The sequence below is a fragment of the Larus michahellis genome, chromosome Z (assembly GCF_964199755.1).
Source record: "Larus michahellis chromosome Z, bLarMic1.1, whole genome shotgun sequence".
Classification (NCBI taxonomy): domain Eukaryota; kingdom Metazoa; phylum Chordata; class Aves; order Charadriiformes; family Laridae; genus Larus; species Larus michahellis.
In genome coordinates, this window is record NC_133930.1 from 11747500 (window position 1) to 11774129 (window position 26630).

General features: G+C 46.1%; 1 protein-coding gene across 5 annotated transcripts in view; it reads left to right on the forward strand.

Moving 5' to 3' along the window:
* The window catches only part of LOC141735819 (phospholipid-transporting ATPase ID-like), a 91735-nt gene extending 69062 nt beyond the window's left edge, over positions 1-22673 (forward strand). For all 5 annotated transcript variants that reach the window (XM_074569093.1, XM_074569092.1, XM_074569091.1 and 2 more), the window contains 11 exons: positions 1333-1497; positions 3934-4045; positions 5139-5244; positions 6053-6200; positions 9414-9597; positions 11158-11381; positions 12216-12299; positions 13206-13451; positions 14325-14463; positions 16308-16438; positions 19945-22673. In XM_074569093.1, the coding sequence (XP_074425194.1) occupies positions 1333-1497; positions 3934-4045; positions 5139-5244; positions 6053-6200; positions 9414-9597; positions 11158-11381; positions 12216-12299; positions 13206-13451; positions 14325-14463; positions 16308-16438; positions 19945-20166 (1761 nt within the window). In that variant the 3' untranslated portion in view covers positions 20167-22673. The remainder of the gene's footprint in view (positions 1-1332; positions 1498-3933; positions 4046-5138; positions 5245-6052; positions 6201-9413; positions 9598-11157; positions 11382-12215; positions 12300-13205; positions 13452-14324; positions 14464-16307; positions 16439-19944) is intronic.
* Positions 22674-26630: the final 3957 nt, after the last annotated feature.

Genomic DNA, 26630 nt, shown 5'->3' on the forward strand with positions numbered 1-26630 from the left:
CAGCACTCAAGTACTAGTTTTTTAATTATTTTTTTTTTTTGTGAGGAATGGAGGGGGAAATTAATCTATAAAGCCTTAGGTCTCAAATCAGTTGCCTAAGATTGGGCACCAGATGCCATTTGAACTGCTCTAGGACATCTGGACACAGATGGCAAATACAATACAGAACATTCAGAAGCCTTGTATTCCTCTGGAGTAGGAGCTGGAAGGCAGGCAGAAGAGGTGAAACACTTGAAATGGCACTACACAATCTGTGTTTTGGCAACTAAATTTCCATCCAGGTCTGCTGTTACTCCGCAACGCAGGCACCTGATGCATTCAAGCATGCCCTGGATCAGAAAAAATCAGTCAATCAATAAAGGGCCACAGAACTGTTTACCTTCTTGAATTCAATTCAGATCTGCAGTGACTGTGATCCGAGAGGTCCCAATCAGAAGGGACTGAACAGGTGCTGGGACCTATTCACCTCCCCTTCTAGATTATAGGGGGGCATATTGACTGGGCAGCAAGGAAAATGTGTCACTCAAACTTGTGGCCTTTTATATGGTTGTTGGTGTGTAACAATATGTGTGCTTTGCAAATATTTCGGCCAATATTTGCTGCCCCCTGTGATGCCAGATCCTGCTGGTACGGCGCAGAGCACAAGACAACAGGAAGTTTTGCCAGAGGGGCTGTGCAATAGCACAAACATCTTGCTCACTGCCTGGGGGAGACAGAGAAAGCTGTTGGCAAAGGAAAGGGCAGAGCAGAGCTGTGGGTGTAGCCTGTTCCTGATGCGCCTTTACTTCAAGCCTGGGGGAACACCTCACTTTTCACAGCGAGATCTCTGTTATCCCACCAAACACTGAGATCCATACCGTCCATCATGCATCCGCAGAAAGCACACTTACAAGGGCATGCTGAGGTGTCATGACTGAGTGTGCTCACACTGTGCATGTCAGCCAGCATTTGCACCCTAAAAATGTTGAGCCCAGGTCCAAAATTCAAGTCTGTGTTCAGTGTTTATTCAGGTCTCGCTGTTCTGAACCTTATGTTGAGAAATACAAACCTGGGAAACAACTACCTGGTTAACGTCAAGCTTCAGAGACGGAAAGTAGGAAAGCCCTTTTTGAATTTCTTCTTTGTAAGGACCATGGATGGCAATGATAAAATGGTCTGGAATTAATTTTTAAAAAGTACCCTGAGGTTTGTGGTCTAAGATGTGATTTTTTCACTGTTCCTCTGCAGCAAGAAGCTTCTACAGATAGCTGTTTGCTTTCCAAGGGTCCTTTGTAAGCCCAAGTGAGCAGAGTGTTCTTTTTTGACCTGTTCTGTCTCACCCCTGTCTCGCAGGAGTTTGCTGGTGAAGCTCTGAGGACACTCGTGGTGGCCTATAAAAACCTGGACGAAGATTACTTTCAGGACTGGATCAGGCGTCACCATGAAGCAAGCACTGCCTTGGAAGGACGGGAAGAAAAATTGTCGGAGTTATATGAAGAGATTGAAAAAGACCTAATGGTTGGTGTTTCAGGAAATCTGGGCCAAGCTCTGGGGGAGGCAGTGAGGCTGGTGGTTTGTCAATAAACAGCTCAGTGTGACTTCAGTAAACATTGCTTTGCAAACATCTCAGTGGGTTGTATGACGGGAGCAGTTAGGAATACGGCAGTCCTGGGTTTTCACTGGCACCTCCATCAGGAGACCACAGCTGGGGTGTCACCCACCAGTGCAGGGGAATGGTTTTATTTTAACTCACGTGGGTGTCAGAGTAGTTTTCTCATGATGAAGTGACATGCCAGAGCCTGAGGGAGATGATGTGGACACAAAAATTTCATCGCTATCCTTTGTATGTGCAAATGGCTGGTCTATTTATTTTCCTGTCTTTGAAACAGTAGGCAGTGAATAATCCCCAGTGCCCCTCCATATCAAAGAGTGTCTTCTTTGTTCTTGCAGCCCTGGGCAGGATGGGGAGATGATGTCCTTGAACATGTTTGTGTCAATTTGAAATAGGGCTAAACTGTGATCCTTTTCTCCATGAGTGTTGTTACAGTTTTTTGAATGCCCTGGGGGGTCTGCCTGTGTTTTAGAGCCGTGAATAATGAATGAAAAGGATGTGTGGGATCTGAGGGGAAGCAACTCAGCTTTTGCACTCGCAGCACTGCTTTTCTGAAATCTCGGAAATCCTGGGACCCTCACCGCATGGTTGCTCCTTCCATTAGCTGCACACTCAGGATGCCAGCAGGGGCTGGGAAGAAGCAAGCGTCAGCTGAGGAGCTGCTGACCTCTGCAAGTTGCATAGCCCATGGAGCAGAGCCTACTGCCCTTCTGGGTCTGCTGTGGAAAAACGCTAATCCTCCAGTGCAGAGAACAGACCGTGCAAGTTCTGCTTGGGTCATGTCCAAAGCAGGAGAGAGATGGAGGTCTAGGAGGTTAAGGAGCCAGATGCTTTGCAAGAAAGGTTTATGAAGCTTATGGCTTGAGTAGAGAAGAGGTCACGGGCTCACAGCAGGAAGAAGCGTGGCTCAGAAGAAAGCACTCTTTCCTCTCCTTTGTACTCTGTGCAGGAGTGACTTTACTTCCCAAAGGCGTTGGAGGGATAGACAGAGGGTGGGTGCAGGAAAGCCTGGTTTGTCCCAGAGAACGGATGTGAGAGGCGGAGTCAGCAACAAAACAGAAGAGTCTCATGGAGATGTAGAGGACTGCCAAATATCACAGTCAGGTTGATGGGCAAGAGCAGAAGTCCCCCTGTGTGGCAGACTTCTGATAAAGGTCCTTAGGGGGAATAAGGATATAAGGACAATAAGGGGGAATAGGGACAGAACATGGTTTTATTCAGTGAAGAGTAGTAAAAATACTATTTATCATTGCTTTATCTAAAAACTAAGGTAAATCCATGATCAGGAAGGCATCATGACTGTCCCTCCAGCTGCTGTTTACACCAGGTCATGGGCAGACAGGCAAAGGCCTGTCAATAATACTATTGTGCCTTTATGCAGCTGTGGGGAACACATGCCCTTGTTCTCTGTTCATGGGCACATTTGACATCAGTGTGCATCTTCAGGCTTCCAGCTCAGAGTCAGGTCACCAAGGATCAGCAGGTACTCCCAGGAGGGGACTTTGGATGCTGCAAGCATTTAAGGTCTCGCTAGCTGGACCAGGCACTACGGCTGTAAAACGTGGATTGTGCAGTTTTAAAGACCCTATAGAGAAGTTCCCTCAGAGCTGTTATCTACATTGATAACACTCATAGCTGATGAATGACGAATATCCCAGGAAGCCAAGAGGGATCTTGGGCTTAAAGCCAACCGCTGCATTTAGTCTCCCAACAGCAAGAGGTAGGTGGTAGCAGATGCTGTCTAAACCTGAGCTAGCAGCAAAACCTTCATGTTCCTTTGACAATAGGTTAAAGCCACCAAGTATCTCCAAAATCCAGAAAAAGGAATAACTGTAAAATAATGAAGGTTTGCGCCCTGAGCAGTCTGTGGTTTAGCTGTGCGACAGCGTAGAGCAGGGGTGGGCGCAGGTCTGTCGTGGGCTCGTGAAGATGCTTAGCAGCCATAAGACTGCTGCATTGCAATATGGCTGGGAGCAAGCTCCACACTAAAGGAGGCATATGGAGGTTTGGGGATCCACAGCCATCTTTGTCCCTCAGTGACAGCTCTATCTGCTGTGGCTATGAAGGGAACATGCATAAGAACCTGTAGGTCTGCAAACATGTCAGCCAATAATTTCATATACGTTCATGATCCATCTGAGCCTGAGAGATTACAGACAAAAGCATTTGCAGGATCAGAGCTCTACTATTTACATGGAATTTGCTGACAAAGAATGAAAATCAGTACAACCTTATTCCTGCATTTCATTTGTGTTTGCTTGAGTAATTACCTGGATGTCTAATGCTTTTTCCTTTGCTAGCAATGGCAAGACTTAACCAATTCCCTTCTGTTTTCTCTTAAGCTGCTAGGTGCCACAGCGATTGAGGACAAGTTACAAGATGGAGTCCCACAGACAATTGAGACTCTTGCCAAAGCCAACATTAAGATATGGGTTCTTACTGGAGACAAACAAGGTAAAGGGGCTACAGCTTTGGATGTTTCCCTTCTCTCCCACTGGTGGATGGTTCTGCTAAGACCCACATTCTCATTCTTTCTCCTTTGATAAACTGCAGAGAGGACAAATTTACTGGTCTTTTCTTCATTGCCAACCAGGCTGAACTCCAGTTATCTGTAATTAGACCAGATAACTGTAGCTAGTGCCTGTTCTTAATTCCTGTCCTGAGCCTGGAAGCAGTGTGAAGGCAGCATCCTTTCCTTTGGAGAGATGACAATGAGCATCCCATTGTTGCTCTCACATGCTGTGAAAAGGTATCAATTTAGTACAGTTGACCATCCTGGTGGAGAAGGTGGAAAAAAATCTTGTCCTGCTTTCCAGGAGCTTTAATGCTAAAGTGGATGTTGGGTTGGTTTTTATTTGGTTCTGGCATTAATGATCTAGAATAGAAATGGAGGAAATATAGGCTTTTGGAGAAAGCATTAAATTGGGAAGAAATGAGAATAGACTCCAACGAATTGTTTTGGAGAACTAGCAACTTCACTGAAACAATGGTGTTTCAGGGAGGCCAAAAGTGTTTACAAATAATTTCATCTAACACAGAATTTTTGAGAAAAATGAAACTTTTCATTTTGCCATGTTCCAAAGTGTAATAGTTTTGCTTATGAAATACCAAAATACTCATTTCTCAGAATTTTCTGAACAAAATCCCTTACAAGAAGGCCTTACAAAAAAATGCCTTCTTCAGAACTATAGTTTGGGGCTTTTCTGGGGGTAGGGGTGAGGAAAGTTAAATATTCTGAAAAAAATCTTTTGAATCAAAATGAAATTTTTTTTGTTGCTCCAAGTATGTTGGCCAAAGGGTGTTTTCAGCTTTTTCATTTTAGTAGAATTATTTTTTTCTGTGGCCTTGTAAAGCCTGATTAAGGGAGATTTGCTGCTACATCCATCAGGGTGACTCTTCTGGCTCTCTAAAACTGTTGGCTCTGAAAGGCTCAGAGCTGTTTTCAGTGAGAAAGGGAGATTTTGTCTTGCGTGTAAAAAGGCCACAAAGATGCTGTGTGAATTTGGGGCTGCTAAGATGGGTCATCTTCCTCGTTTATCTTTCCCAGAGACGGCAATGAATATTGGTTACTCCTGCAACTTGCTGAATGATGACATGGAAGATGTTTTCATTATTGAAGGCCACACATCTGATGACGTACTTAATGAGCTGAGGTAAATGGCTGAAATACACAGCTTCCTTGCTGCACGCTGACACTGGAATGGAACCGTATTTGTAGTTTGTACTGTTTCATCTTTTTTTCCTCTGGACCTTACTTCATGCAGTTCATTCAGGTACCTTAGGTAACGAATAGCTGGCTCCCTGGAAGATCGAGCAGCAACATAGTGTAGAATTCTCCTCTGAGAATAAACTCCCAAGCTTCTTTGTCCAAGAGCTCAAATCTATGTAAATGTATAAGAAAGCAGAGTCAGCCAGGCAACGTCAGCTGATGCTCAACAAGCAATCTGGACCCCCAAAGCATTTGGTCCCAGGCTTGAGCTATGCTGTTGTTCTACTGCTATTGCTGTTCCTCCAGACTGCAGTCCTTTGTCTGGGTATGGTCTTTTTCTAGCATTATCTGGAAATTTGCCTTCCTCCGTAGCCTCCTCAGTAGACACAAGTCCTTACGTATAGGTGGAAAATGGGAAAGTTTTTCAGTCCCTTTCTGATGAAGTAGGTGGTTGTCAGACAATAGGCACAGAAAATTGGGATGCCCTTTGGAATATGGTTCTTTGTGGCACTCAGATGGTTTGTTCGACTTCAAATCAGCACAGGATTAGCACACACTTCTTAGAGTTTCAGAACCGTGTTGGTGGTCTGCACAAAAACCAGCAGCTAAACCATGCATGCTGTTGTAGGGATACAGGGAAAATTGAACTAAACTATCAAAGGGAAGCATCAATTTTATATTTTCATGAAGTTGATTTAATAAAAAATATGTATCTTTACAAGCTTTTCATTATTATTCTGCATTTTTTTTAGGAATGCAAGGAAAAAGATGAAGCCAGACTCCTTTCTGGACAGGGATGAAATCAACATTCACTTTGAAAAATCTTCAAAAAAACCAAAAATTATACCTGATGAACAAGCAAATGGGGTGTACGGTCTGGTTATCACCGGCCACAGCCTGGTAAGGAAGGTTTATAGCCATGTTAGGGCTGAGTTCTCTTAGCAACTGACTGTGATAGGGACATATTGGAAGTCTGAAAATGCTTGCAAAATTTACCTCCAGAGGACTGGATTTTTATTTTTTCTCCTAATTGAAGATTAGGTTCAGTGCCTATCTGAGACATCAAAGGTGATAGGCAAGGTTTCAGAAAACTGGAACAGGGAAGAGCTGGCCCTGATGTTAGCCAAAGAGGAGGGGTAAAGTAGCTGGATAAATTTTAATTTCCAGAAAGATACTAGAAAAATAATCCATCAGTTTATAGATGCATCAAGAGGATAAGATAACATCAGACATGGGTTTCAAGTATACCAAGAGCACATTCTAATAAATATATCTGATAACAGATATATTTAACAGATAGGATATATATCTTATAACTTAACTAATGAATTCTTTGATGTTCTCTCTTATGATGTTCTTTCAAGCAAACTGAAGTAATACAGTCTAGACGGAATTGTTAAGTGACAGATGCAAGACTGTTTGGAAATTATGGCTCCTAAGGGCTCACTGTTGATCTAAAACAACAGCTAAGTGGCATCTGCAGGAGGCTATCCCATATCTATTTGATATACAGTGTTTTCATTAACTGCTTAAGAAGAGACAGTTAACACCAGGCTGGGAGAAACCACAGGCATGATGGAGTTCAAGATTAGATTTGAAAACAATTTTAACAAATTGGAGAAATACTTTGGAAAAATGGAGAATGCAATTCAGTAAGTACAAATGTGTTGTTTCTCCACTTTCACGTAATCGACTACACACATACAAAATCAACGATATATATGTAAGAGCATAATTTGTAAGACTTGTGAAGAAAGCCTCCCGCTTCATTTGGCATCAGTAAAGTCTTAGCTGAAATAATTCAATTTATTGGGACCCTTTCTTTAAAAAAAGGTAGACCAGCTAGAAAGAGTACAAAGAAAACTCTAAGAGTGGTGGTCATGCATGATCTGGACAGCATAAGGGAAAACTGAGAGAGTTAGGATTTCTGAGCCTAGAGAATACTGATCAGTCCTGGTAATACTCTTCAAATAATACCAGGTCAACAAAGTAATGGAATTAAACTGAGACAAGAGAGTTTGGGATTAGATGTCTTCCTGGTCAGAATACTGAAGCACTGGAATAAATTTTTCCATCCTTGGAAATTTTTTAGAACAGGTTAGAGAAAAAAACAATTTAGTTAAATTTCAGCCTGTCTGGGAGGAAGGCTTAGTCTAGATGGGGTTTATTTGTCTGTTGTATTTTGCTTTCCCCGATTGCCAGGGAAGCAAATAGGTAGAAGTGGGAAGAGCCAGGAGGCACCGCCTTTCAGAGACAAGATGCTTCTGTTCCCTGTGGTTGCTACCTCTCCTGATGGCAGTCCAGCAAATTTAACTCCCAACTCTATGCCAGCCCAGCAAGTTACTATTAAAAAAAAATCTCATCTTGCTCCATTTTTGGCTTGTGTGCCGTGTATACAGACCCTGCTCTAGAGAGGATGCTTTCAGGCAGTGTCTACTTTGTCAAGTAGCCTCTCTCCCTCTTTTACATTTGCTCGCTCTTTAACTCCAGGGCCTTAGTCCCCTTTAGATCCCCACTGCAAAACAGACAAGAGGTCTGTCAAGTTTGGTGCATCTGCATGGGTGAATCCTCTGGCATCCCAGCCAGCTGCGAGCCCCTCTCTATTCCTATTCCAACCCTTCAGCCTGCAGGACAGACCCTGAGTACTGTGCTATAAGAGCACCACTGGCAGTGGTGACAAAGCTTTCTTTTTATTCCTGGAAAATCACATGCTCACCCACACCCTGGCAAGGACGTATGTCCCTCGCAACGAAATGCAAATCTGGGCTGTGTGGTAGCAGCCAGCCCACATCGCCTGCAACAGAGTGGACACAGCCAGTCTCACCAAGACCATGGCTTTCTCCTGGGGGTGGACCACAAGGACCGTGTGGATAAAACTATATGTTATTTATTTATTTCTACGAACCTAGAGCTTGAACAAAGGTGACAGTGCTGACACTGTCCCGCTCAAACACAGCATCTGTTCAGTGCCATATCCCTGTGTGCAGATGGGTGGGATGGCAGCACTGGGGCTACGCACACGTGTGGTCTTGCTTAAATAAAGCGAGTGAACAGAAGCACATCAGCATCTGTAACGGCATCATCATACTAATTGATTTGTGTACAGTACCACTAACATACTACGTGATAACATTTTGCCAGTGCTGTGTGGCGAGGATGTTGTGGGACAAGCCGTCTCTAACAGCAGCGACCCACCGGTACTAAAGCTAAACCATGAAAAGGTCTCTCTTGTTGAGCAAGCCTGCCTGCCGCTGACGGGAGGGAAGCGGGGGCGCTGGTGACTCACAGCTCTCTGTTTCAAGAAGAAAGGGTATCTGGCCTAAGGATTGTCTGCCTTACGCAGAAAGGGCAGTCGGCCTGCTCTAATGGCTCTGTGGAGGAGAGAGCCCTGTAGACTCCTTCCATGTATGTCTACTGATAATAGATACCAAAGCACAGAGCCAAAAAGCATGATCTGAAAGAAGTATGAAAAGCCAGCACTGCTCCCTCCTCCTTCCACGGAGCTGAAGGGGTGACCAGACATCCAATTTTCCCTGTGCTTCCTGAACAGAAATAACATGTCTGACTCATTTAAAAGTTCAGCACTCAGAGCAAAGCTGCCTTCTCCCTGGCTTTGTGTTTTGCTTTGTCATGCCCACCTGACCTCAGCCTTTTCCATGTTTGGTTGGTTTTTTTTTTAAGTACTCCCAAATTGAAATCTCTTCTATTTAATCCACAGATCTCCCAAAGCTCAAAAAATAAACAAAGAGGGATGAGCAGAGACTGTCTGTCATGGAGATATGCAAGGCTGTCTCAGGCCCAGCAGCAGCTTTGTTAATTTAGTGCTCCTGTTGTTGGACACTTCTGCTGCGCTGTCAGGATACATCAGCCAGGGCAGCTGTTGTGCAAATCCAGCTGTGGTGCATCCAAGGTGTACATTGCATGGCATGATGTTGTACTGTAGGGATGCTCCTGGCAACCAAACGGACGGATCCACCTAGGGTATCTCACAACTTCCTTCTGCCGAATGGAAGACCGAGCTCAGTTCTCATTTCCTTCCCACTGCAACCTCTTTGTCAGGCCACCAGTTGCTGCCAGTCTGACCTGAACATTCCCTTTGCTCCTTCTTCTCAGGCTTATGCGCTGGAAGGGAATTTGGAGGTGGAGCTGGTGAGAGCCGCCTGCATGTGCAAAGTGGTGATCTGCTGCCGGGTAACACCACTGCAGAAGGCCCAGGTGGTGGAGCTGGTGAAGAAATACAAGAAGGCTGTGACCCTGGCAATCGGCGATGGCGCCAACGATGTTAGCATGATCAAAAGTGAGTGATGGGCGACAGCTGGCTTGCTTTAGCAAACTGACTCACTGAGGTATTTGCTGCCAGCGGTGGCTAAGCAGCAGGAACACATATCTGAGTGCCTTCCATACCACCCTCTCTGTGGCATCAAGTTGCTGCGTCCCAAGTTTTGGCAGCTTTCTACAGAGCACTGTCACTATAGGGTACTCTATGGGCTACTTGTGTCTCCTGCCTTCCAGGACACACAGGGGGGCTCTTTGCTGTGCTCCCACCTCCAGGATCGCAGGAAGCTATGGCTGCACTTATTGCCTATTTCTCTGTTTCTACCTTAGAACAGACAAAAGCCCACTGGGGCTGTGACATGTCCACCTGTGTGTCTGCGACATGTCCACCTGTGTGCCTGCATGGCTACCATCACAATGGCAATACAGAGAAAAAAAAAAAAAAGTTTGTTTTAGAGAGGGCCTGTCTGCAATGCAGAAAGAAAATCTTCTTCCCTGTAAATAGTCTGTATAATGTTACATGATTTTTTTTTTAACAATTCCATGTGGTAGGGCCAATTACCTCCCTTGAGTTATAAATCATGGGCTTCTAGGCCTCTTTGTCCTTGAGCATCATTTGATGCTGCATTACCTCAGTGAATTCATGAAAAAAAATCCCCTAACTAGGCATAATTAAATTAAGATTATTCAGAAGGGCCTATTGCTAATCTTCCTTGTGTTAATTTGCAAGAATTGATTAAGTGGAGCCTTTTAATTAAGAAAGAAAAGGCTAAGTAGGGAGCTTCAAGGGAGATAAGTCAGGCAGTCAGTAAAGAAAGGATAAGAAAAGCAAGTTAAAGTGTACATGATAATTAGAATCTACCCCCTCTCCCCCCACAATATGGTTGGGACTTTGGGATTTTATCAGTTCAGTGTTCCGTGGAAACCCCTGAATCTAACCAACCTCCAGCCATCAAGATTGTTCTCATTAGTTAATGCTGTATAATTAGCTGTCACATTAAACTTATGTCCATGTTTAATAAACCCAAGTCACTATTAAAAAAAAGACGTGACTCTTCTATCTAATTATTTGATTGAACTTATAAAGCCTAGGAAATGTAAAAAGGCTACAGTCTGCCTTGTAGCACTGTGTCTGAGAAATCTATACGGAGGTTAAAGATTTTGCTTGTCTGAGGCAATATTTTAAGGCAGCTGGAAGGACGTGCATGCATGTAAATACAAGTAACAGGTAAAAATAAATTAAAGTTATTTTTTCATAATAGCAGCTGTTGTGAACATCAGCCTTTATGCTGTTGGAAAACATTCATAAAGGAAACATGATTTGTCACTGAGGGTGTAACTTCATTCAAATAATACAAGCACAGTTACTGGTGATGTATCACCTCAGCCAAAAACATAATGCTGCTGAAAGAATTAGTGCCCCAAAACATTATTATTTTTTAAAAAATAACTTTACATATGAGTTATTTATGAAGGCTGTGAGGGAATTAACACAGTGTCCCAGTGGAGGGGACTCTTCTAAAAAAACAGGGTGATGAAAATTGTCACTGTAATGACATGATCAATAACCTTCTTGTTGCAGCTGCTCACATCGGGGTTGGCATCAGTGGCCAGGAGGGGATGCAGGCGGTCTTGTCCAGTGACTTCTCCTTCGCACAGTTCCGTTACCTGCAGCGCCTGCTCTTGGTGCACGGCCGGTGGTCCTACATCCGCATGTGCAAGTTCCTCAAATACTTCTTCTACAAGAATTTTGCCTTCACGTTAGTGCATTTCTGGTACGGCTTCTTCTCTGGCTTCTCAGCACAGGTAAGTCCAGCTTCTCTTTTCTCATGGTCATGTCTAGCATTTTCAAGTAAAGTATCTGGAAACATTTTAAAAGGAAATAAACTAAGCCATCCTCCCCACTTCACTGAATGGCACACAGATCTGTCTCAGAATCATAAAATCATAGAATTGCCTAGGCTGGAAGGGAACTTTCGGATCATCGAGTCCAACCCAACTCTGACAAAAACCATCACTAAACCATGTCGCTAAGCACTACATCTACCCAACTTTTAAATATCTCCAGGGATGACATTCCACTACTTCCCTGGGCAGCCTGTTCTTCATCTGTACGAGTATAGAGCAGATATTGCTGCCTTCAGTGCGCTGCTGGTAGAGGATAGATGCCTGGAGATATTTAGGTACATTATGAAGCACATAGGTACCTCATGGGGTTTTCAGAAGTGTTGAAACAGCCATCAAACAAGGATACAGATTACAGAGGGGCCCGACCAATTTGGCGCAGATCCATGTGAAACCTGTGCTTGCCCTGTTAACCAACTTGAAGCAATCAGTTTAACCCCAGGACGCCTGCAAAAGGAACAAATCTCCTGCAGTGAAAAATCTCCCAGCAGTTTAAGAAAAACCAGACTCCAACCCCAGACCCCGGGAAGGGCAGATAGTATGCAAACTCCTGCTCCCTGGGGCTGAGGGTGCCGGGGTGCTGCAGGGCGGTGATGCTCTCCCCAGCAGCAGCTGATCACGGTGCCGGGCAGGAGACAGATCCTGCTCAGGATCACCTTGTACTTTTGGTCTCAGTAGCGTCTTGAACCAAGATGTTCCAGCATATAATTGTGTATTTATTTATTTTTTCTCCAGACTGTCTACGATGAGTGGTTCATTACGCTTTACAATTTGGTATATACTTCCCTCCCGGTGCTAGGAATGAGCCTCTTCGATCAGGTACTGTTTCTATCACCACTTGGATTTTTTTACATGGGTTTTTTTCTCCAGGTGCTTTGAGCTGGTTCCATGAAGCAAAAGCAGCTGACTGTTTGGCTAGCTGTTGTGATAGTTCCTGACATAGTTTCCTGCCAGTGAGACCTGAGAGCACAAAAAAAGGAAGCACCAGGGAGGAGATGTGTAATATTTAGCCTGTGGGTTTCAGTGCATGATGAGACTGTTGGGTTAGGCTGTTGTCTACAATAAAAACTGCCTTTGCAATTTTCCCCTGAAGTAGTCACATCTTACTAGCTGTGTTCCTGAATCCTAACTAGTGACTTTTTAATGACCACACAGAACAATTAATGAACCTGAAGCCAGGTTTTCCAGGTTCAGCCTTTCTAGGGGAAGTCTTCCTGCAGGAATCTCACATACTATTCTATTACTATGCTATTACTGTTCAGCAAGACATAGGAGCAATAAAGCTGCTCCTGTATGCCTTTTACAACTTAAATAGTAGGAACTTGCTGCTCCACAATGGTTCACAGTGTTCAGCTCTGGTCGCTTAAGGGATCCAAATGAGACAGCCTTGCCTGCGTGTGGACCCAGTGGAGGTATTTTCTATCCCTGAACTTCCAGGCAACTCTCAGAAGAGCAGACCATGTAGTCTGCTTAACATGAAGTGTACCTTCATTTTTTTTGCAGCACTTGTCAGCTTTCTCAGCAAAAGAAAGGTGAAATTAAACACAGAAAAATGTGTCTAGGTGACCTTGGGATATGGCACACTCATCAGCACAACTGCGTGAATTGTGTGTCAAGCCTTTTCTCATGGAAATGCATGTCACAGGGCCATGGCAACCCTAAGTGGTCTTGTGTGGTTGGTTGGGTAGGTCCCAGCAGATCTGACCATCTCCTGTCTACTTTCAGGACGTGGATGATCGTTGGAGCATGCTGTTTCCTCAGCTATATGTGCCTGGCCAGCAAAACCTCTATTTCAACAAAATGGTGTTTGTCAAGTGCATGTTGCAAGGGATCTACAGCTCCCTCATTCTCTTCTTCATCCCCTATGGGGCCATGTACAATACAATGAGAAGTGATGGGAAGGCCATTGCTGACTACCAGTCCTTTGCATTGATGGCCCAGACCTGCTTACTGATTGTGGTGTCTGTACAGGTAAGGCATCCCAGGTAATGTTTTTAGGAATTAGTTGTTGTTTTATGAAGGCAGCATCTGGAGGGCTGCTTGGAATCTTGACAGCATTGTATTTGCTGCTGCATCTTGCATTCTTGCAAAAAAAACACCTCCTTTGACACCAGATTACTCTTCTCAGTTCAACAGAACAACAGATTTGTATGTTATGAAAGATCAGGGTGGCAGGAAAGCAGAGTCTTTGCCTTGGGAAGTTAACAGTCATAGCAGACGAAACAGTTAATACTGGGAGTAGAGAAGGACTCATTCCAGTTTTATGGGATGGGTTTGTAGCACAGGACTGTCTGCTATCAGGCAGTTATTTATAGGGTCTCCATCACAAGGCTGTCTCTGTAGCCTAGCCCCATGCATGATGCAGATGGTAGAACTGCACTTGCTGGAAGAAATAGCTTAAGACTTGGGTGGCCCAAAATTCAGACAGTACTAGGAGGATAAGAGAAATTTCTCACAAGAAAAGCTAATCAATCCTACCTCCCTAGATGATGTTTTCTGCTCTCTGAGGTCTTGTGGGCTCCTTCTCCTAATTTTCAATGCTAGAGAACAGCTGGGGGGCAGGGACAAAAGCATGGCTCATTTGAGCTTGGTATCCTTGTCTCCACTACTGCCCACTGGTGAAGGCTTGAGAAGAGTGCAACAACAGGGCAAACGTAGTAATGCTTGTCTTGAATGGCCTCCCAGCATCCTATGATCTGTGTTTTAGTATTTCTTGAGACTTGAATGAGTAACAGCCTTGGGACCAGGGGTACAAAGAAGAGAACAAGATATCTATCTGTGTTCAGTGCAGATCTGCTAAATTATTAAGGTGCTGACAATAGCTGTGTCACTCTGTTCTTTCAGATTGGCTTGGACACGTCTTACTGGACAGTTGTGAACCAGTTCTTCATCTGGGGCAGCCTTTCTGTTTACTTTGCGATCACCTTCACCATGTACAGTGATGGCATGTACCTGATCTTCACAGCCTCTTTTCCATTCGTTGGTAAGCCCTAGGACAAATCTGGATGGCACTCAAAATGGGTATACTGCAAGGCTTAAATCTGTTGAGAATTTATAGTACATCTAGAGGCAATAACCGAATATATTGACTGCCTTTTATACAAGAAATATCAGGGTATTTCTGAGGGCTGCTGGGAATGCTTATTTTGGATCCCATCCATCCAGGTGAATGTGTGCCACATTCACTACATTGCATAAGAATGCATATTCACATGCAGCCACAGGAATGATCCTTTAAATAAACCTATTGAGCTGGCTGGAATGTTTTCTACTGCTCTTTTATATTCTGTTTCCAGGTGTCTAATTTTGTTTGCAGAGCATTTGTTTGCAGAAGGATGAGTGCTCTTTTGTAAATAAGTTAACATGTTTGTACAGGAAAGGATACAAATACAACATCCAGTTAGATACGAGAAAAATGCCACATGATTACGGTGTGAAGCCTGTCTGCCTTCAGCCACGTTAAATGGCAATTTCCTAACACAAGAAAATAATCCAGTGATGACCAGGTCTTTGGAGTTGCTCCACATAACAGATTTCTGAACGCACACAAATGGTGAAGGATAACAAAAATGAGTCTGTCTCTTAGCAAGTAATTCATCTGTTTTTAATAGCTCTGTGCATCCATAACCAATATTGATGCATCATTGTTACGACACTCTACTTTTGAAATCCCAGTGCTTTCTGTTTCAAGTGTCAAGTTGGTGTATTAATCAATGCCTTTTTTTCTGCATGAATTGTTAAGCCAAGGCTTGTTCTGACCATCTTCACTGCAATATCAATGCTTGGCCATTTTAGAAATATCTGAGCTGCAGGTCAGTTATTGCAATGTATTTTCCAAGCAGATGGTCACATCCACTGTAAGATGGCTTTTAGTATCAAAAGTGATGACTGAAAGAATACAGTGTCTGTTCAATTTCCAGAGGCAGATGGTAACTCACCTGCCAGGGATACCTCTATCTGCTGCTCTGTTGATATTACGTGGGTCAAATTAGGCATAATGCTGAGTGCTGCTTAGGAAGGTCTCAGACTGAAACCATTTTTAAGGAAAATGTTTCTAGTTTGGACTCAGACAACTTGTTTACTTTAATTTCAGTGGAATTGTATTACAGCAGAATTTGGCCAACTGAAAAGAAAACATTCAGCAACTTTACTGCCAACAACAGCATCAGTAAGCCTTGTAGTGAGGGTTTTGCAGACTGTTTGTTCTATCTTACATTCCTTCAGTTTTGGGGGAGCCAGAAGTAAGAAATTTGGTTTCAAAGAAGGTGGCAGTGTCATGCCAGCACATGGCAGTTGCTCTGCAATGCATCCATTAGGCCATGCAGACATCCAGAGCAATGCGTGCTCCTCTCACAAAGGGCTGTGATCCTGTTGTCTACTGGCTGGTCAGAGTCAGTACTCCATATCCTTCAGGAAATGGTGCTGGAAAGTAAGAAAATAGTGTTCCTCCTTTTGGAGTGGAGTCCTGGGAAAAGGTGAGAGTGCTGGACTGCTGATGAAGAAGGTCTCTTGAACATTATATCAGTCCTTTGCAGTGATTTGGCTGTTTGTAAAAAGAGGCAAACTGTCATTCACTCTGACATCCTTGTCTCCCTGGGTTGTTGCTGCAGTTGAGTCTGGACATTGCATTTTTCTTTGCTCATCTCAGACACTGATATTCATATTGCTGTCTTCTCTACAGCAAGTTGATTTCAGGGTTAGAAATGGTGTCTACTTTGAATTTTGGCCTGTTTGACAAGTGCTTTGGAATCACAGAGGGTGAAAAGTTCAGGTGAATGATGGTGAGAGTGTTGCTGTTATGGTTTTAATCATGCTTTTGTTTTCCAGGTACCGCTCGAAACACCCTCAGCCAACCAAACGTGTGGCTAGCCATCTTCCTCAGTATCACCCTCTGTGTGCTGCCTGTTGTTGGCTTTCGATTCCTGAAGGCTCAGTTAAAGCCAACTCCCAGCGATAAAGTAAGGAGATACCTTATTTAACCAGAAATCCTGCTTACTACCACCTAAGCTTACCATGGAGGCGTATTGCAGGGGCCTGGCATTGCTCAGAGTCTGCGTCCCTGTAGGTGGAAGTGCTGCCATCCGTCTGTCCCCTGTTCCCTTGAGAAGGAGGATTGAATTTGGGTTTTGGCACAGTTCAAACCATCTGCAGCTGGGGCCAAGGGTGGAGATTTAGATGTGGACTGGATTGCACCGGAGCAAGGAAGCTGCACTATTTTTAGGTGCAGGTTTTGAGTGCTGCGGCTCCGTGGCAAAGCAGTGTTTCAGTCCTCCCACCCTGCTGCCGTACGGTGTTCAGCCTGGCAGAGGAGAGCCCTTCACCCTCCACCCAGGTCTATGTGTTCTCTGGGGATTTTTTTGACTTCAGGGTTTACTTCATTTGTAGCCAATGGTTATATGGCCCCCTCTGAAGCCAGCTGCCCTCCTCGGGAATACGAAGATGAGGCCACTAGGGCAAGGAGAGGTCGGGAGAAATGGAGTGGACAGCTCACTACAGCCAATGGACCCCTCCAGAAGACCAGCAGAAACACAGCTCCCCGGGCTGGCTTCCAAGCAAGAGCATCTGCTAAATGCTGCTGCCACCTGGTGCTTCCTTCCTCTTCCTGCACTGAGCTGTGAGACAAGTGTGAGCACAGCCCCAAGGACATGCTCCTCAGTGGCTGCCCTGATCATCCTTGGGGTGTCTGTGAAGCTCCCCAGGTGCTCCAGAACTGTCGGAGAATGAGTGAAGGGGAATTCTCAGCTCTTGCAGAGAGAGTAGGTGGGTGCTGGAGAAGACTGCCAGGTGGTGAGGTCCTCAGGACACAGTTAGAGGCAGTTCAGATGTGTAAAAATGAGCTCAGTTTACCCGTCAGTTGAGTAGAACTCCAACACAACTGTGGCCCAGAATCCCAGCCTCAGTGCTTGGGTGGAGTATCTCTCTCTAGTGTCCAGCTCTGGAGCCCTCAGCACAAGAAGGACATGGACCTGTTGGAGCAGGTCCAGAGGAGGGCCACGAAGATGATCCGAGGACTGGAGCACCTCTCCTATGAAGACAGGCTGAGAGCTGAGGGCCACCTTATAGCGGCCTTCCAGTACCTGAAGGGGGCCTACAGGAGAGATGGGGAGGGGCTGTTTGCAAGGGCACGTAGCGATAGGACGAGGGGGCAATGGTTTAAACTAGAGTAGGGTGGGTTTAGATTAGACATTAGGAAGAAGTTCTTTACAATGAGGGTGGTGAGACACTGGCACAGGTTGCCCAGAGAGGTGGTGGAGGCCCCATCCCTGGAGACATTCAAGGCCAGGCTGGATGAGGCCCTGAGCAACCCGATCCAGTAAAAGATGTCCCTGCTAAGCACAGGGGGTTGGACTAGATGACCTTTAAAGGATCCTTCCAACCCAACACATTCTATGATTCTATGAAAATTACTTTATTTTTCTACATCCTGAAGATGAGTGTTTGGGTTTCCTGCTGTACCAAGATCCCCATCTGGAAGTAAAAAAGGAACTTAAGTACAAGACTGAGTCTTAGAGCTTAGCCAAGAACTGTTAGTCACCCACTTAGTGGATGTGGAAAAGGCTGTGTATGTTGTTTACCTGGATTTTAGTAAAGACTTTGACACCATTTCCCACAGCATTCTCCTCGAGAAACTGGCTGATCATGGCTTGTATAGGTGTACTCTTCGCTGGGTAAAAAAATGGCTAGATGGCCAGGCCCAAAGAGTTGTGGTGAATGAAGTTAAATCCAGTTGGTGGCTGGTCACAAGTGTTGTTCCCCTGGTGACAGTTCTCTTTAATATCTATCTACAACCAGGACAAAGGGATCAAGTGCACCCTCAGGAACTTTGAGGATGACACCAAGTTGGGCAGGAGTCTTGATCTGCTTGAGTGTAGGAAGGGTCTACAGAGGGACCTGGACAGGCTGGATTGATGGGATGAAGCCAATGGTATGAGGTTCAACAAGGCCAAGTGCCGGCTCCTGCACTTGGGTCACAACAACCCCATGCAGCGCTACAGGCCTGGGGCAGAGTGGCTGGAGAGCTGCCTGGCAGAAAAGGACCTGGGGGTGTTGGGCGTCAGCCAGCTGAATATGATCCAGCAGTGTGCCCAGGGGGCCAAGAAGGCCAATGGCATCCTGGCCTGTATCAGAAATAGTGTGGCCAGCAGGACTAGGGCAGTGATCGTCCCCCTGCACTCGGCACTGGTGAGGCCGCGCCTTGAGTTCTGTGTCCAGTTTTGGGCCCCTCACTGCAAGAAAGACATTGAGGTGCTGGAGCGAGTCCAGAGAAGGGCAACGAAGCTGGTGAGGGCTCTGGAGGACAAGTCTAACGAGGAGCAGCTGAGGGAGCTGGGGTTGTTCAGCCTGGAGAAAAGGAGGCTGAGGGGAGACCTTATCGCTCTCTACAAGTACCTGAAAGGAGGGTGTAGCGAGGTGGGGGTCAGTCTCTTCTCCCAAGTAACAAGAGATAGGACAAGAGGAGATGGCCTCAAGTTGCGCCAGGGGAGGTTTACCTTGGATATTAGGAAAAAAATTCTTCACTGAAAGGATCATCAAGCATTGGAACAGGCTGCCCAGGGAAGTGGTGCAATCACCATCCCTGGAGGTATTTAAAAGATGGGTAGACATAGTGCTGAGGGACATGGTTTAGTGGTGGTTTTGGCAGTGTTACGTTGATAGGTTAGGTTGACTCAATGATCGTAAAGGTCCCTTCTGACCTAGACGATTCTATGGTTCTGTGATTCTGAGAACCTACAGCTGCCACTGTTCCAAACAGGAAGGATGGGGGTCCAGGCCTGGGGATTCTGCTGAGCTGCTGGCACTCAGTGACGGCCTACTGCCTTTGACAGCCCCTTTCTGAAAAGATGCCTGTCCACGGATGGTCTCAGTGGCCGCATGGGAGCAGAGAGCCCAGTACCTGCAAACAAAGTGCATTAGTTCTTTCCATTCTGCCAAGGAATATGAGAACCTATTGATCACCATTCTCATTATAAAAAGCTTTTGCATTTTGGACATCTCCTTTAGTAGCCTGTTTTCTAGATTAAGTAAGCCAATTTTTATATGTGTCCTTATTTGTTTTCTGGACTTTTGACTGTTGTTGAGATGACCCCAATAACATTGGGGGTTATTTGACTGAAAAGAATATTTTCTGTCAAAAAAATTTTACTAAAAGAACTGTAGTAATACCCCAACCAAGCCATTGGAAAGCTGTGAGGAACAATACACTGAAATCTTCTCCACCCAAGGATTACAGATGACACTTCCATTAATGCCTTTTAGAATAAGATTTGCTTTTCCTTTTACCAGGCTGCCATCCTGTGCTGCCAGCTCCACTCCTGCTCTGCAGCCCCTCCTACCACCCCCCTGTTTTGTCAGTCATTTTTGGCTTTGGACCCCTGTTTCTGTTTCCCTTTCTTTGCTCCTCTTTTACCGTGCTTGAGAACAATGATGCACTTCCCACTTTTTCCATCTTGTTTTCTAATTTCAGGTCCTGCTCAAGATCAAAGAAGCCAAAAAGAGGCCACCTCCACCCTCACCAAAGAGACGCCTGCGTCGGACGAGCACCCGCCGCTCTGGCTATGCCTTCTCCCATCAGCACGGCTTTGGAGCACTCATTATGTCTGGGAGAAACATGCGGCCAAAATCACCTTTTGCCACAACGGGAACATTTTCACCAAATAGTGACAAATATAAACACAAAGTACTGTAAAAAAAAAAAAAAGAAAAGAAAAAACCCCAAACAAACAAACAAAATGCACCAAAACCCCACCAAAGCAAACCAAAGGGCTGTCAGGAGAGGAGGCTGTGCTTCCTGCAAAGCACCTAGAGCTCTGCCTTCCGGGCTAGCAAATCAAGGACTTGGGCCTTTCTTTTCACCCACATCCACGCTCTGACTCCAGCTTCTCTTCCAAAGACTTGTGCTGCTCCCGGGGAAGGCGGGCAGGGTGAATTAGAGCTGGTTTATGGTATCCCAGAAGGCCTCCCTGGAACATGAGAGAACATGCTGCAGGAGGCACCTCCGCTCCTTGAGATTGTTCATAACGCTATTTTTAATTTTTTTTTCCTCCCTTTAACTACATACCTCAGAGCAAAGGGAAGTCGATATCTTTCTCATTCACGTGCCTTAGTTTCTGTTGTGAATCCACTCTGGGCTGTATTACTGTGGCAACAGTATTGACCCCAGGTGTGCCTTAGATCCAACCACACAACCCCCAAGTCCCCAGTCTTTGTAATTTGTGTAATTTTGTAGCCTTTTAACTGTACACGGGCACTTTGGAAGGCATGAGCTGGAAATCACCTCCCTTCCAAGCTTACAGTTAATCCAGTTTCTCAAGAGATGGCCAGTGCCCAAACACCACCCTCTTCCCGCGTCTGCAATCGGAGAGTGCTGCAAGCTCAGAGAAACCCTTAGTTGGTCAAGCGACAAGGACTTGACGTTCATCAGCCTGCCCTGCTTTATCTGCATTGCAAACCTGCTCTTGTAAAAGATCATTGTCCTCAGAGCCCTCTCAGGTTTTGTAGCTGGGCACCAGCCATTTCATTTAGACTTAAACTAAAAGGGCAGAAGCAGCTCAGGCTCCCATATGGATCAAGCCATAAAATCTGGCCATGAGATGCCCATATCCTGGTTAGGTCCCAACTGAGTTGCCAGAACCAGGCGCCTCTCCCACCATAAGTGAGGCACAGACAGATCTGACTTGATGGAGACCACCCAAGCAGTCTCAGAGGCAGAGATGCTATTTCATGGCTAGCTCAGGGTGTCCTGCCCTTTACTCCACCGGTGCTGTAGCTCAGAGCAAAGGGTGGGACCTGGTGGCTCCCTCCCTCTCCCTGATGAGCGCTGTGGGCCAAGTTTCAGAGGCATTTAGTGCTCAGGAACCTCCACAACCTCTGTGCTGGCTAATACTTTATTTGGGAACGGCTTGTCACTCATGAGTTGCAGAGAGCTGAACATCCTACCAGCCTGGCTGCCAGCAGAGGGACCTGAGATGCACAGACACAGCCAAAGACACAGCGGATCCTGAGAGACTGGGATTTGCTTACTGTTTTGTTCACCAGCTTCATAATCAGCGGGGTTACTGAGTGGAAGGCCAGCGTGGCAGCCTGAGAGCCTGTCCTGCCAGCACTGCTGAGCTGTCTAAATGGAGCTTTGCTGTCCAGAGGAATAAGCAGTGCTGACTGGTTTGTGGTTTTTCTTTTTTTTTTTTTTTTTTTTGGTTCCTTTATACAAATTTAGGCTCCTTTCCTTGTTTTGAATTGGATTTTTTTGCACAGCAGCCATCTGGCATTTATTGGGAACTCTCTGCCTTGAGTCTCTCAGCTATCGGTGCGGGCAATGTATGATGGCAACAGGCCAGCCATGCCCCTATTTCATCCATTCTGCACGTTAACACCTTGCTGCCCGCGGTCCAAGTTTCAGCTGTTACTGTATAAGATTGTTTAAGCTCTAATAGAAGGTTTAATCTCTGTGGGTATAACTCGGCACAGAAAAAACCTGTCTGGTGCACCTGCTGCTTTGCAAACTGTGGTATTAAATTTCAGCTTAGCCAGCGCAAAACTAGAGCTGGGACTGGAACCAGACTTCAGCAGCCAGGAGCTGCTTGCTAGGGAGAGAGCAAATTCTAATCCAGTGATCTCCCCTGCAAGGAGACACCTAAGTAAAGTGAGAGCCTGCACCCTGACTGGGGAAACCGCTGTGATAGTCGGTGCTTGTTGCCGCCCTCTGATTTACCGTTCACTCTGCAGAGGCAGTCATGGCTTTCTGATGCAGATTATGCCTTTCACAGTCAGCCTCCCTGGAGCCGGAGGAAAAAGGAGAATTTATGCAGGTAGGCTGACATCCCCATGGTACCCAGTCTGGGCTGGACCGAGAGCCCTACCAAAGCTGTTCCTAGCATGTCATGCAGCAGAGTAAAATGCAGAGCTGCAGAAGCAGACCTTCTGCCGGCAGAGCAAGGCACCTCTGAGACTGTGTCACTCTCCTCATTATGGTTTACGTGCAAAGCACTCACCTTCTGGCCAAAGGGAACTTGCAAATGCTGCATAGGACAACTAGGGGATAAAAGATCTGCTCGTGAACTTGCGCCAGATACAAATATTTCAGTGGTTTGACAAGATCAGCATTTGAAACATATCAGCTGACAGTGATGTCTGTCCTACATCACTCCTGATTTTGTAAAATAATTTTTTTTTTAAATAAAAAAATATTGGGATGACTGATTGCTTGCCAGTATGCCAATTTCTCAAAGGAGGCTACCACCAGATGCATGTGTTGATCCTGGACCTCCTAAAGCGGGACGTGGGGCGGTCTGTGGGAGGACAGATCTGAGACGCTGGTGCTTCTCATGCTGCGAAACAAAACAAATTCCCAAACTTTGACTTCCTATTCGGGGACGTTTTAAAGAGGAAACTTAGAAGAAACGTCAGGCATCCTTAGAGGATGGAGGCGCGGGGGGGGGAACGAGGGGGAAGGCGGGCAACGCCGAGATCCCGCCCCGCCGCCCGGCTTGTAAACAGCGGAGCGGGGCGAGCGGCCGGTAAGGGGCTACGGGGCGGCGGCGGCATGGGGGGGCTTCTCCGTGGCCGGAGCTGGGGGGGGTGAAGGGGTGGCAACTGCCTGGGGGGGCTTGGTATTTCTTGGTTCCGCAGGGGTGGGAGGGGTGTCAGATGCCTGACAGTGGTAATTTATGAAGCTCTTGGATTTGATCAATATATATCAAAAATTAATCCCTGAAATTTTTTTTTGCTTTACCCTCCCCCCTCCTTTTTTCTCATTATTCCATAATACAGAGGGCCATATAGTGCTTCTGCTGTAGCACCAGCGGAAGTTATTGTCCAGAGAAGCTGTGGATGCCCCATCCCTGGAGGTGTTCAAGGCCAGGCTGGATGGGGCTTGGAGCAGCCTGGTCTGGTGGGAGGTGTCCCTGCCCACGGCAGGGGGTTAGAACTGGATGGTCTTTAAGGTCCCTTCCAACCTAAACCATTCTATGATTCTGTGATTCTAAAGATTCGCCAGCCCATCTGGCAGCAGTTTCAGAATCAAGAATGATAATGCTTTGATCATAACCAGTGATGATGACTAAAAGAGGGTAGATTTAGACTACATATAAGGAAATTTTTTATGCTGAGGGTGGTGAAACACTGGTACAGGTTGCCCAGAGAGGTGTCAGATGCCCCATCCCTGGAAACATTCAAGGTCAGGTTGGAGGGGGCTCTGAGCATCTAGTTGAAGGTGTCCCTCCTCATTGCTGGCAGATTGAACTGGATGACCTTTAAAGGTTCCTTACAACCCAAACTATTCTATGATTCTATGATATGGTTAGTTTTCTTAGACTGTAGCAGAGAAGGGCTTAGAGCATGTTCTCTCTCGCATGAATCCAATAGGATGACATGTAGAAGCCTCTGCTGCTAATAGTGTGGAGGTGCTTTTGGGCAGAAGCACCTCAAGGGTGTTTCTCATGGCTAAGCACTACACCTGCATTCCTGCTAGGCTGCCCCGTGGCTCTCACTTTATCAGTGTGCATCCACACAACTCTCTTCCACTGCCCTGTAGCTTGGAAGTCATTAGTCGTGAGCAGCTCTTACGGAATGGGAGGGCAAAGGAGAGCTGCTTGCTTGCCCTAGGTTCTCCAACTGGAGTGATCCTCAACAAGGTCTGTTGCAAGTAAAGGAGCCATCTGAATAATGAGCTGCGATAATTACCAGCTGTAACAAAAACAGCATAAAGGATACCTGTGGGCAGAGGTGCTGTGTCCTATAATCCCATCAGACCACTGATAAAGCTGTTCTGATGGTTGATTTTTTTTCTTCCCCTCTAATTCTCAACCTAAATGTGTTCACAGTGCATTTATTCTCTTGTTGTTGTGCCAGCACTATCCTTTTGCTTCAGCAGTTTTGTTTGTCTCCAGTGATATATTTAGAGAGCAATCCTATCCGCTCTCTGCCTGCATTTGGCTAGGCTAAACAAGCCAGGCTCTTAAATTTCTTCTTGTTTGATAGGTTTTCTGTTTCCCCCAGGCCCTTTCTGCACCTGTTCATTTGAGTTTATCATTTTTAAATGCGGGTGACCAGAATTTTTTTTGTATGATGCTACTGTCATCAGTGCTTGTACAATAGCACTGGTATTTCACTGCCTTGTCTGGACTGCACAGGCTTTTGTTGCGGCCTCATCATCTCTGTGATCCCTAATGCAGCTTTTGTGGTTATTTTTCCTATCTTTACTGTAAAGTGTTAGGTTGATGGTTGGACTCGAGGATCTTAAGGGTCCCTTCCAACCTAGACGATTCTGTGATTGATTCTATATGCACAATTGTTAGCTAAATTGTGTTAGCTAAATAAATACCTGTCGTCTCTCGCTATCTTGTGCCCGATAACGTGGGGAGGAGCTGAAGTCATCATAGCACAAGTCTGTGCATGTTAATGCTTTAAACTACTGTCTTGTCCTCAGGGGCAAGCTTTTTCCATGGGGGCTGGAAAGGACTTTTTACTGCATCTACTTATGCGTCAGCCAGTGTAAATACGCTGTAGTGAGAGAGCTGACATTCCTTCTAGCAAAGCCAAGTTCCCAGCCTCAGCTCCCTGTTCAGGACCCACCTCTAGCCCTGTCCCGATGATCGGGGACTGGGTTGCTGCAAGGGTGGACATGATGCAGGGCTCAGAAGGAGAGCACAGAGCCCTGCAGCCTGGGCTTGACCTGCCAGTGCTTCTGGCCGTGGCTGCAGCTCAGCTGCTCTTCACTTTTTCCAAGGCGAGTCTTCTGCTGCCCTACTTCTTATAATTCACGCAGAAGTAGAGAGTGTTTTTCTCAGCCTGGCACTGTTGGAGGAGCAACCTCTCTCCCGTCGCTCCCAGCTTGAAGGGAAGTGGTTTTCCTACCCCCTCCCTGTCTCTCTTTGCCCAGCCTGCCGCTCCTGCCGGGTGGAGCTGGCTGTTCTGAGCTGTCAGCTCCCTGCCTTTCCGCACAACGCCGAGCCCTCTGCCAGACTTTCCAGCTATAAATGGATCTGGCCTTTTCCAACCGCCCCCCCGCCCCCAACCCCTCCCGACACTGAGAGATGTTGCGGGAAATCGGAGCTGGGCCAAGCTTCCTCTGAATTAGGAAAACATAACGATCCAACCACTGACTTTTCATAGGTTCCCTGTGAGCGTCGTGCCTGTTTTCAGGGAGCTGCCTGTGCCCCGGCGGGGGCTGCGCTGCCGAGATGCTTCTTCGCACTGCCAGAGCGGTTTATTCCCAGACCCGAATGCAGAGGTGGGGCAGACCTATAGGTGCCATCTCCAGCCCCATGCATCACCCCGCAAACAAAGGGCTGTCTGATCCAAGCGGCTGCGTCTCAAGGGAAGGCCAATGTTTTTGTTACTGACTGCATCCTGCTTCCACATCCGTATTAGGCACTTAATAAAAGAAGCCTGACTTTTGTACATAATGGGCAGCCCCACTTGCCTCCCTTAACTTTGGGATTTATGGCAGAAATCCTGGGATCTCTTAAGCTTTATTGCATTCTCCCTCCCCTGAGAGGCGGGGAGGATCAGTGTCGTCTCATTCAGCGGGGAGCTGGGGCATGAAGGATGCAGACCAAGGTGACTCAGGGCGTCAGCAGCTGCCCTGAATTTTAAACTGAAGTCTTTTGTGTCGTCTGGAGCGGAGTGCTATCCTCCATCAGCCCTGCAGGCATCCAGGCCATTCATTCCATGTAAAGTGTAGGTCTGTATTTAGAAAACTAATTTGTACTCTCATGTTGAAAAATTGTAGTCTGAAAGTCTGGTAGTTCATGTGCTTCATAGAAGCTGCAGGGCCAGGTTCCAGTCTGGTGACCCTTCTCTGGCAGCAGTGGATTTGCATCCTTTGGGCTTAGACAGCACCACCTAGAGCAGCTGCTTCAGAGTCTTCCTTACCTCCTGGCAATCGTCCTTCAAAAACCTTCAGGCTGTGGATAAGAGAACAGAGAATATTCAAAAGATGCAAGCCACTTTTATGGTTGCCCAGTATTCTGCCTGCAGTTCTGCTTCTGGTTCAGTTTTTGCTGTGGCAGCAGATGCTGTCTGACACTTTTTCCTGTGCAGCATGCCAGGTATCCTGAGTTTTCTCTACTCAGTGGCTTGGTTGTGTTGCCGTGTGGATGGGTTGGTGGAGCTGTTGACTGGGCAGTGCAGGAGTACATCTGTTCTCTTTTT